The following is an 11,375-nucleotide window of genomic DNA, read 5'->3' on the forward strand; positions in this document are numbered from 1 at the left end:
GGAATATATATAGAATTTGTGTGGAAATCCATGTGCTAGGTTTACAGGATCACAGAATGTTAGGGGTTGGAAGGGACCTCTGGAGATCGAGTCCAACCCCTCTGCCAGAGCAGGGCCATAGAATCTAGCACAGGTCACAAAGGAAAGCATCCAGATGGGTCTTGAAAGTCTCCAGAGAAGGAGATTACAGAACCTCTCTGGGAAGCCTGCTCCAGTGCTCCGTGACTGTTACAGTAAAGAAGTTCCTCCTCATGTTGAGGTGGAGCCTCCTGTGCAGTAGTTTATCTCCATTGCCCCTTGTCCTATCACAGGGTGCAACTGCGCAGAGCCTGTCCCCTCCCTCCTGACACCCAGCCCTCAGATATTTATAAACATTTATTAAATCCCCTCTCAGTCTTCTCTTCTCCTGACTAAAAAGCCCCAGGGCTCTCAGCCTCTCCTCATAAGGCAATGCTCCAGTCCCTTAAATGTCCTCATAGCCCTTCATAGGACTCTTTACTCCATTTACTCAAAATAAAGATAATGCTTTGCTGCAAACTTTTAAATATAATAAAATGCATTTAATAACAACCTTTTTTTCTTTCTTTTTTCTTTTTTTTTCTGGCTTTTGTGTGTGTGGTATCATCATTATTGATGGACATAACATTCAAAGTGTGGAAACTCAGTTGTGAATCAAAAATGACCATAAAAACAGTAACCCAAAGAACCTTATAAACATGTCAACACCCATCATTTGTCACAGATGGCTCATATACCAATGTAAAAAAAAGTATGTATATTTATATATATATAAAATGTAGCATAACTCTCAGTGTATGGTTTACTTCATTGCATTGTTCCTACAGAGCATTATTGTGTTTAAAAATCCAGGAAATTCTGAGCTGAAGAGAGTATTGGTTTGTGTTTATTAAACTAAAGTACAGGTTGAAGTCATTGTTTGGCCTGCGATGAACGTATACCAACAGTGATTAAAAAATAAACATTTATTTACAAAAGATTGATGCATACAATATTACACAAGTCAGTTTATATACCAAAGTGGTTTCTTTAAAACAGTTATCTGTAGCAACCAACTATTTGCATTGGTTTATTGTAGTGCAAACGGTAACGTTGCAAAGGCAGGTTCGCTAGTGTGGGGTTGGGGAGTTGAATGCTGGACTGCTTGGCTGCCTTTTGTTGCTAACGGTCTGGAGAAGGATTCCCTTTCTTTCACCAAACACCTATGTCTTGCGAATGTTGAATAGTGTACCTGAGGATAGGGCAAATTCCTTATTTACTCTAAATTCTTTCTCTTCCGTAACTAGCTATTTACTCAGCCTGCTTACGTAGCACCATTGCCAGTGATTACTAACCTACTCACAAGGAAAAGGAATGGAGACATGCTAAATACTCTACGCCATCCCTAATTTCAAGGTTTGTCCATTGACGTGGAATTTCCATCCGATCCGTTGCACGATTCTGCACTATATATATATATTCAAGTGTTTAAGGATGATTCTTGGTGGTATTGTGTAGCAGTGTATAATGTTACCAGTAAATACTTTTTTTCCTGTAAATACAATATTACGTGAAGCTGTGAAGAAATGGGCTTAAAAGCCAGCTCCTTCCGTCCTGGGGTGAGAAGGAGCTTGCTTTTTGTTTAACGCGTTGGCTACTGACGCGGACTAAAACCTGCGTCTGAACGACCGACTGTTGATTCCCTCACAGCATGAGAACTCAGTGTGTAAAGTCCAGTAATTTTTGATTGCAGATTTTTCTTTTCCCTGGCTCGACCTCCAGCCACCTGGTAACTATCGCCTCCTTTAGTTGAGGTTCTGGAGCTGGTGCTGCACTAAAATCTGTACGATAGCCTATCATACAGCGTGTAGGATGTCGGCAATGCTTAGCGTACGTAACTTCACAGTTTCAAAGACTGCTGAGGGGGATATAATGTTATACTTTTTTTTCCTCTTTTTTCCTTTTTCCTTTTTTTTTTTCTTTTTTTTTTTTTTTTTTGGTAGCTTTCACAATTTAGGAAGCGGTAGACCTCACAAACAATCTCACGAGCACCCGCAGCGATCTACAACCATGGCCGGTATCTTGCCGTATATGATTTGTTCCTTCCCGTTGAAGTAGAGCATGTTGATGGGGGACATCTTGGTGGGTGTGCAGCAAGGGCCTGCCGAGCCTCTGGGGTTGGCTTGGTGCACCAGGTGAGTGTGGGGGTACTTTTGTAAAAAGACAAACTCGCACTCTCCAGAGCAGTAATTGGCTTTGTATCTCTTAGGAGCGATAATCCAGTCCCAGCCGAACGCCTCGAAATCCACTGTCAGAGGGTAGCGACAACATCGGGACTCTGTCGAGTGCTCGTCGCAGTCCAGGCCAAAATCTCTGCGGGACCGTTTCGGTGTGTCTGTAACTCTCACCTCTAAAAAGGGGTTCTGTGAGGAGAGAAGGAAGTGGAAGCATTACTATGGTAAGCCTAAGCTCAGTCAAAATGTGCCAGTAAAGAATATTTCAGACAGGGGTGTTTCAAACAAACATTCTCAAATCACATTTACAAACAAAGCTCCTCTGCTACAGGTGATCACTCCTCAAGGATAAGGTCCGCCAGGGGGACCTTAGAGCTACCTTGCAATAGGACTAGGGGGAATGGAATGAAGCTGGAGGTGGGGAGATTCAGGCTGGATGTGAGGAGGAAGTTCTTGACCGTGAGAGTGGTGAAGCCCTGGAATGGGTTGTCCGGGGAGATGGTTGAGGCCCATCCCTGGAGGTGTTTAAGACCAGGCTGGATGAGGCTCTGGCCAGCCTGATCTAGTGTGGGATGTCCCTGCCCATGGCAGGGGGGTTGGAACTAGATGATCCTTGTGGTCCCTTCCAACCCTGACTGATACTATGATATCTGAAAGAAGCTTAAAGGCTGGAGAGGGACTTTTCATTAGAGTGTCTAGCAACAAGACAAGGGGGAATGATTTTAAGCTGAGGGAGAGTGGGTTTAGACTGGGTCTTAGGAAGAAGTTCTTCAGTAGGAAGGTGGTGAGATTCTGGAATAGGTTGCCTGGAGAGGTTGTGGTTGCCCTCTCCCTGGAGGTGTTCTAGGCCAGACTGGATGAGGCTTTGAGCAACCAAGACTAGTTGGGAGGCACCACTGCCCATGGCAGGGAGGCTGAAGCAGATATCTCTAGGGTCCCTTCCAATCTAAGCCATTCTATGTTTATTCATATTTTTCAAGCCGAGAATCAGTATTTTGCTGTTATTTCTCTATAAAAAAAATTTAGCTCTTGAGTACCTGCATATAGAATCACCATTATCTCATTCCTAATGTCATTTCTGTTAACTGCTACATGAATATTTCAGAACCCTGGAGGCTGCTGGCTTTTTGCTTTTCTTGCAGGTTTTGCTTGTTTGCTTGCTTTAAGCTCGATAACAAGAGCTTGTTTTATTACTGTTGATTATTTATTCCTGTAGAAGAACTCCCAAAAGAGTTTTTTGGGCAAAGCTCTCTTTTGTGATTTTTTGTGAAATTACCTCCATGAAAATCATATTGGTTTCAGACTTTCAGACACATCAGAGTTTCTGAATATCAAGGAATGCTTCTTTTCCAGACCACAGGGAACAGAATTTGCTCCATAGTTGCTGTCATGCTTAAACAGCTGTCATGGCTGTAGAAATGAGTGCTTCCCCAGCTTGTGCACATTACTGGTACTTCACAGCTTTCCCTTCTGCCAAAGCACTCAATTCACTGTCCTGAATTTGGAGGGGCAGCTAATATTTTGGCTCCTGAATGAGCCCCCTGCACTTTTGCCAGACTTCAGAGCCATGTGCCTCCTACCAAAGGTGTGTTTCCACAGTGACCAAGTGAGAAGGAATTGCAGCCTTCATGATCACCAGTTTGAAAAAAGTGCTGAAGTTTCATCCCTTCTGTGCGCTGATTTCAGCCCTGGGTGTGGGTTTGGCACTGTCCAGGCTATCCCATGAAGGAAGACCATTCCTTAGGAGAAAATAACAGCTCAGCTAACTTTGTCACACAGGTTTGTCCCTTCCAAGATTCTCGCCTTTATGGCTGTGAGTTTTCCAGCTGCTGGAGATACTCCTCCCAAAGGTAAATGATATGGGAAGGGGCTTGGCAAGAGGAGCATTCCTGTACCAGGAGCTATGGAGAGGAGCCAGAGGGAAGAGAATTTTCCTCTGCCATTATCAGCCACTGATCTAACCCTGCCCTACTGCTGACTCAGTTTGTTTTTATTGATGATGATAATCATGGAGTTATCAACACATGTGAAAGCACAGCCTTGGGTGTTTGAATGGGTGGAGGTGGTGAGGACATTCCTTATTGTGATTTCTAGCTGGCCTGTTTCAAGTCTGGGAGATCCACATCCATACTAGATTAAGAATTAGGATCTCAGTATGTCATTTCTTTAAGTTTTTTCAAGTGCATTATACTGCTATGGAGTTAAATGTTACACAGGCACATAAGTAGAGCTGGACTCAATGATCTAAAAGGTCTTTTTCAACGTAAAAGATTCTATGATAAACAGATTGATCCACTACATAGAAGTAGAAATTGAGTAATGTTCATTATTCCCAAAGAAGGACTCTTTGGTTGTGCTTCTTTCAGCTGCAATAGATTCAGGAATTTTTAGAGGTTGCTGACAATTAGTGATTTGCAGGAAAAAAAAATAACAAGAAGAATGCTGTAATTCACAGATGGTATTGGGTTGGAAGGGACCCTCAAAGGTCATCTTGTCCAACCCCCATGCAGTTAGCAGGGGCACCTCCAACTAGATCAGGCTGCCCAGGACCACATCAAGTCTGATCTTGAATATCACCAAGTAGTCTCCTCAACTACATCCCTGCACAGCCTGTTCAAATATTTCACCACTCTCACTGCAAAGAACTTCTTCCTTATGCCCAACCTAAATCTGCCCCGCTCCAATTTCAAACCATCAGCCCTCATCCTATCACTGCAAGCCCTTCTAAACAGTTCTTCCCCAGCCCTGTTGTAGGTCCCCTTCAGATATTGAAATGCAGCAATAAGGTCTCCCCGGAGCCTTCTTCAGGCTGAATAGCCCAAATTCTCTCAGCCTGTCCCTATAGGAGAGGTGCTCCAGCCTTCTGATCATCTTGATGGCTGTCCTCTGAACCTGCTCCAGCAGGTCCATGTCTCTCTTGTGTTGGGGGCACTAGAGTTTAACTAGTTTGACCAATCCACTTCAGATTTAATTGTTTGTTCTATACTTACAAACCCTGATAGTTATTTTATGCTCTTTCTCATAGTTTGATTATTTATACTATCAATCAGAAGTCCCCTATTCAAACATTTTTAGTAGGTGGAAGGATGGACTCTATCACAGACTGAAGGGTGCAGACCTTAACATTATGGAGCAGATCTGTTCTCACTTTCATTCACACAGATAATAGAAAACATAAACATACAGAGTAGGGAGAACCTCCCTCACCCTCAGAGGCAACTTCCTTATCAGTGACAGAATGTAAGGACTGTTCTTTAAGCTTTAGGTAAAATAATGGCTTAGTAAGCAGTATTTGCTCTCAAATTTGAAAACAATATTACTTGGATAGTACCATCCATCAGTAATTACCAGAACACTTCCTAATTAATGCTTCCCAGCATCCCTCTGAAATACTGCAATTTGTCTCAATCTTTCAGATAGGCAGAGACACAGCAATGCTTTGACGTGACCAGAGATTAAAGAACAGAAGAATTGGATATACTGAACGTTTCCATTCCCTAAGGAATGCTTCCAGTTGATCCTAAAAACACAACTTAAAATGCTTTGCAGAAAACACAAGATATTTAAATGGCATATTTCTGAACAAACTTACCAATCCATCTTCACCTGGTCCTGGGAAAGTTACAGCAAGGTCTCGTCCATTCTCATCAAAAGCTTTTATTTCGATGCCTAAATTGGATTCGGGCTGTTTGAGCCAATTTTGCAACACTGTCTTCACATCAATGCTCTGCCAAATACCAGTGCCTGGGCTCATGTCGAGTTTCAGAGATCGAATTCCAGTATATCTTGTACCGTCTTTCATGGGTTTAATGAGTCTCAGGATCTGCACAAACACCGTTGTAGGTTTTTGGACTTGCCTCAAGTATATCCACAATTGTGCCTTTACTACTTTGTTATATTGTATTTTAGAGCTAAACTTAAAGAAGCAACATTTTGGTTTTCCCTCCATTTGTACAAGAAAATCAGCTATAAATGAATGGAAAGAACAGATTACTGAACAGGGAACAAAAAGAAATATGCATATATAACCCCAATTACTCTTATTGTTTTCCAGACTGTGTAAGAAGTTTTACAACATGTTACAAACACCCCAACTAACAAGGTGAATTTAACTTCATTCATTTTCTGGGGTTTAATTTCTGCACCTAATTTACTGGGGGTCAACAAAAGCACAATGCTGTATTACCTAAAAGTAGCTTCATATGACAAGGAACAGATAATTGGTTTGTTAAAGGGCTAAAATAAGGTTTGGCTAATCAATTTCTACATCATTCTAGATGGTGCCTTGTGCTCCATAGACTAAGCAGAGAAGAGGATGAAACTCAGCAGTGATGGGCTGTCACGCTGCAGAGGAGTTTTGTGGTCCTCAATATGCTTAAGGCTCTGACCAGCAGTAGCAGTGCTGCAGGCTGACTGGTACAGCTGCAGAATGCTTCTTCCCCAAACTAAAATTACGTGGGGAGAGGGTACAGCCTATTCCACTTCAGTGACTACTACCTACTCATTTCTGCTAGTTGTCTCCTGAGGACTTTCACAAAGCCTGCAAAATAACAGCTTTGCCCTAAGCTGAATCAAAGTGTGTTTGGGGGGGGTGGTGATCTAGTTAATTCTAATTTCCTGAGTTGCCTTTGTGTGTTACACATCATACAGACAGAAGCAGCCATGGACAAACTACACAAAGACTTCAGTTTCTTTTTTCAGTTCGGGGGGGGGAGGGGGGGAAGGTAATTAAGAAAGTATTAATGTAAGGTTCATTCTGTTTTCTTTTTATTTGAGCAATATTATAGGGAAGTCATGTGCAGGGCTGCGTTCCTCCTTCCTGTAGCCTACGATGCAGCTGTCCTACCTAGTCACAGCAGTGTCTTTCCATGCCAGGATAAAATGGGTAATGCTAATCTTAAATGGTGCAGGGCTTTGACATTCATAAATCTCACCACTTAAGAGACCTGTCTCTTTAGTGCATTTAAAATAGTTGAAGGGTTGTTTGGGGTTGGTTTTTTTTTTTATCAAAAAGTAGGAAATGAAACTGGGTTCAGTGAAGCAGCACAATGACTTTTCTTCAGCCCTGCTAATTATGTAAGAGTTTAAATAAAAATAGTTACAGAGCCTGAGACATAACCAGGCTGGAATAAAGCTGCTGCCAGACCTCAGCTTTGTGATAAGGTTGCAGCAATACGTTGCTGTTAAGCACACATCTCATTAATAAGCTGAAAAACTTTGCAGATCAAGTGAGTTTCTCATCGATGTGCACATTTTTAGCTGGCTGAGGGGGCAGCTGATATCGTTGTAAGCACGAGCATTGTGACTGCTAACATGCCTCACATGTCCTGTCATCTTTTTCCCTTTTGACATCATATTGGTAAGTGTTATTTAAAAAAACCAGCTGCCATAGCCAAATACTTTAGCTGATGAAGAACATAAGATACTATAGTATTAGCCAGGCAAAAGACACTTGATAGGAGCCGTAGCAGATGTTTAGCACTCAGAAGATAACTCAGAATCTGCTCATTCAGTAAATGCCTTCATTCTTCCTTAGCACAGCTACCAGAGCTGATCGCTGTCACGGGGACATTTAACACTTAAATCTGTTACACGCATATTTGCTTTAAATATATAGTTTTAGAATAACTCAGAGATGGGTGGTGCCACTTTATGGAATCAGCAAAGAAGCAAGAATTTAACTCTCTGCTTGCACTTGCTCTAATGTGTTGCAGTTAGCTGGGTCTGGTGCTCTGAGCGATATTTCTGCTGCTTTCTGTTACTGCTTAAAAACACTGGCCAGCGAAACCTCCCCCAGAAAAATCCAGTTGTCTCATTATCTGCACTTGTACTTTCTAGCTGTGATAGGAAAATGCCCTGAGTGCTGCAGCTAACGAAGCCAACTAAACTGCAGATCTCCCTTTGCTTTCTAAGACAGCAGGCAAATCCCAGGTGCTACAGAGCACACATGTTACAAGGAGCCGAAAACCAAACAGTAAAACAAAGGATCACAACACAGTCATCTGAACCTGGCTCAAATTCTTTAGGAATAACACTCTCCTCCCTCCCTCTAGCAGACTTCAGCCAGCAGCCTGTTGGGAGAGCCTGAGGAGGAGTTGCATGGCTCTACAGCAGGGAGACAACTCTCTCTGAGGAGCAGTGGGAGGTGAAAGCAGCAGGGTTACTTACACTCTGTAGGCATTGTGATAATCGTTTCGGTGGTGGCATGATAGTCATCATCTTCCAAAGAGCCATCGCTACTGTCGTCTCTCTGGACGTCATACTGATCAATCAGTTCCTGTAGTGGAGGAGCTTTGGGTAAAAGTTGTTTAATAACATCCCTGCTAATGTTAGGAGCTTGTTCCAGACGCAGTTTGCTGAGGATCTGAATTTTTATGGCTTCTATTCTGGAAGATTTTGTGTTCTGTCTCCACGTACAAGCGTTGCACAGTCCATCTTTTTCAGCATTCTCTGTGGGCTGATTACCTTCATCCAGAGCCACCGGATCAACCGAAATCAGCATGAACAGGTAAATATAAACATAGGTTGCTAGCTTTTGCATGGTCTCACATTCAGCACAGTGCTTTGCCTTTCCTTTTCTTTTTTTTTTTTTTTCTTTTTTTTTTGTCTTTTTGTTTTCTTTTTTTGTTTTCTTTTCTCTTCTCCTTTTATTTGTTTTCCCTCCCCCTTTCCCTTTCAGTACTAAACAGATCCGTGAAAGCAAATGCAATCTGAGAGACAGCTTGCCACTCTGGTGTACCTTATATATTCCAAGGGGGCTTTTTATACTCCAACTTTGATTAGGCTCATGTCGTCAAACCCGACGATTGGTTGCTGTCCCAACAATGAATCTGGCTGTCAGAGGGTAAAGCCCTGTCGATCACAAGTCACTAGACAGCATTTAGTTACAGCCAAGGGTGAGCTGATTTATCTGTGTGCTTCATAGAGGATATGTCTTCGCATACTGAAAGGATATATTTCCAAGTATTGTGGGCAGCAGTACTGAAAGACAGCACTGTCATTCTTAAATGTATACCTACCCTGTGCTTGTACTCTGAATCAAGACAGACCTCTCTCTAAACTTGCTTTAGGCTTCTGCCAGGTGTTTTTGTTTTGGTGGTTTTGTTTTTCTGGGGTTTTTTGCTTTTTTTTTTTTTTCACTTGCTAGTTTATACTATTGAAAAGAAAATCCCAGGGGATTACCATTAGCAGGCAGGGGGAAAACACTTTAGAAATGCATTGCAAGCAGTGCTATACCTGTGTTGTTCAACAGCTCAAACATATCAGGCAGTTCATATTTCAGAAAACATTAATGGGTTTCCCTGCGAGGTGCAAGATAAAGCAGGAATAAAGACTTTGTGCACATGCAGCTCTCTGTAAGTGTATGTCTTATCTATTAGTCCCTTTAGTGTATGTGCAGAGAGCATGTATGGCTCTCTGTAAATGTATATCTTATCTGTTAGTCCTTTTAGTGTATATCAAAACCCAACAGAAATCTGTTAGTCCCTTTAGTGTATCTAGCAAAACCCCACAGAACAAATCCTTTGCTGAATTAATAGGCAGCTATGAAAAATGAGTCTGTCACCTCTTCATGCTAACACTAGGTCAGCAGATTCCTGGGCAGTAAATCAAATGTTGAGAGATCTTGAGGTATTTACTAATATTTACCTTTATGTAGGTATTTTTAAGGAAAACCTCCAGCTACTTACTGTAAGATTATTCAGCAATAAAAGCTTGCTTTTCTCACTAGTAATGAAGGTACTAAAAGACTTAAAACATTTACCTTTCTGCTGTGAGACTATCTTTTTTCCCATGTCACCTTTTCTTTTTGTTCAAAACATCCCTGTCTTATACCAATTTAAGTGCTGCCTTTCTGAGCTCTCTTTTGCTTTCTGCTCAAATATTTGCAAGTTCTCTCCATACATCAAGAATTTGAATGTGCTCTCACTATAGGAAAGACCCAGTGAAGCATGATTTTATACATGCAATTTATGGCTTAGCAAAACATTCCAGCAATGTAATTCATATTGGAGGTGCTAGTTAGCCAGAATTATGGAAATCAGGCTTAGCAGGTGAGATGGAGGGGCTAGGAGACTACTGTTCAGCATTGGCTCTATATTACACATAGCAGAAATCCTGGCATTTGTGTATGTTGCAGCAAACAGCCTGGAATTTCATGCACTGTGCCAAAGTTGGCCTGTCTAACGTAGGACTGAATTGTCAGTTTCTCACTGAGTTTCTCTTCTTCTTCCACTCTGATTACATTTAAAAAAAAAAAACAAAAAAAAAAAAAAGTGGCAAAAAAAGGTGGGAAATGAGGGGTTTGGTTTTATTTTTGTTGTTATTGGTTGGTTGGTTTGTTGGGGTTTGGGTTTTGGTGTGTTTTTGGTTATTTTGCATTTGTTGTTGCAGGGGAAAATATTGGTATACAGAAAGATATGAGACAGACCTTTCAGAGAGCTGTTTTCTGCCTGGCTATTCTCATAGCATTTTGTACCAGCTCTCCAGGGCATGTAAATTCATCACACAGTACAGAACTGAGGCTAATATTCAGCTCATGACCGGTGATATAGATCATAAGTATTCAGCCCAAATTGATTGGCTTACCCTGGTGTAAAGTTGATGCAAACGATGGATGTATCACACTCATACACTCCAGGCCTGTGGCTTTAGGGTCAGACCCTAATATTCTGATTTCAGCCAAAATCTGTGTTTAAAGCCAGCAGTCTGAAGTCATAGCTTTTGCTTTTTACACAGGATTCCAGTGCTGCCACTCTCAATATGTGGTAACATAAATGGGCTCATGGTTCATTGGAACCAGAAGCCAGGTCAGATCTGGGTTTGCAGTGGAGACTGCCTGCTATGCCTGTGGTGTATTTTAAACAGACTCTTTGTGCGTTTCAAGTGCTGGAAATGTTGTTCTGTGGAAGGTGCATGGAATGATTTGCATGTTGTAGTTTAAGACATTCACAGTAAGAATCTTTTTGAGAAGTACTGACCCCATTGTGCGCTTGTGGTGAGGGGTAGCTGGTTTTGTTTGCTTGCTTAATGTTATGACAGTAAATGCCATAATAAAAATGGATTTTATTCTTGGTTGTTTTAAACCAGAATGCTATAACCAGTTGGGTATAAAAAAGAATCTACCCTCAAGTGAAACTGCCACAT

The 11,375-nt window shown here is 41.7% G+C and overlaps 1 protein-coding gene across 1 annotated transcript; it reads right to left on the reverse strand.

Annotated features, from left to right (window-relative positions):
• Positions 1-968: 968 nt before the first annotated feature.
• On the reverse strand, positions 969-9,884 carry MSTN (myostatin). Its single transcript, XM_068137926.1, has 3 exons — positions 8,400-9,884; positions 5,824-6,197; positions 969-2,420 (listed from the first exon to the last, which is right to left on the reverse strand). Exons 1-3 carry the CDS (start codon positions 8,770-8,772, stop codon positions 2,040-2,042), a joined length of 1,128 nt encoding a protein of 375 aa, XP_067994027.1. The 5' UTR covers positions 8,773-9,884; the 3' UTR covers positions 969-2,039.
• Between the last annotated feature and the right edge of the window lie 1,491 nt (positions 9,885-11,375).

This window comes from Melanerpes formicivorus, unplaced genomic scaffold (assembly GCF_026170545.1).
Source record: "Melanerpes formicivorus ecotype bairdi unplaced genomic scaffold, bMelFor1.0.p_v2 SCAF_5, whole genome shotgun sequence".
NCBI lineage: Eukaryota > Metazoa > Chordata > Aves > Piciformes > Picidae > Melanerpes > Melanerpes formicivorus.

Coding starts and splice junctions, on each gene's coding strand:
- MSTN (XM_068137926.1), bottom strand. CDS start 8,772: ATGCAAAAGCTAGCAACCTATGTTTATATTTACCTGTTCATGCTGATT. Junction 6,198..8,399: donor TATCACAATGCCTACAGAGT/GTAAGTAACCCT, acceptor ATTCATTTATAG/CTGATTTTCTTGTACAAATG. Junction 2,421..5,823: donor GACCAGGTGAAGATGGATTG/GTAAGTTTGTTC, acceptor CTCTCCTCACAG/AACCCCTTTTTAGAGGTGAG.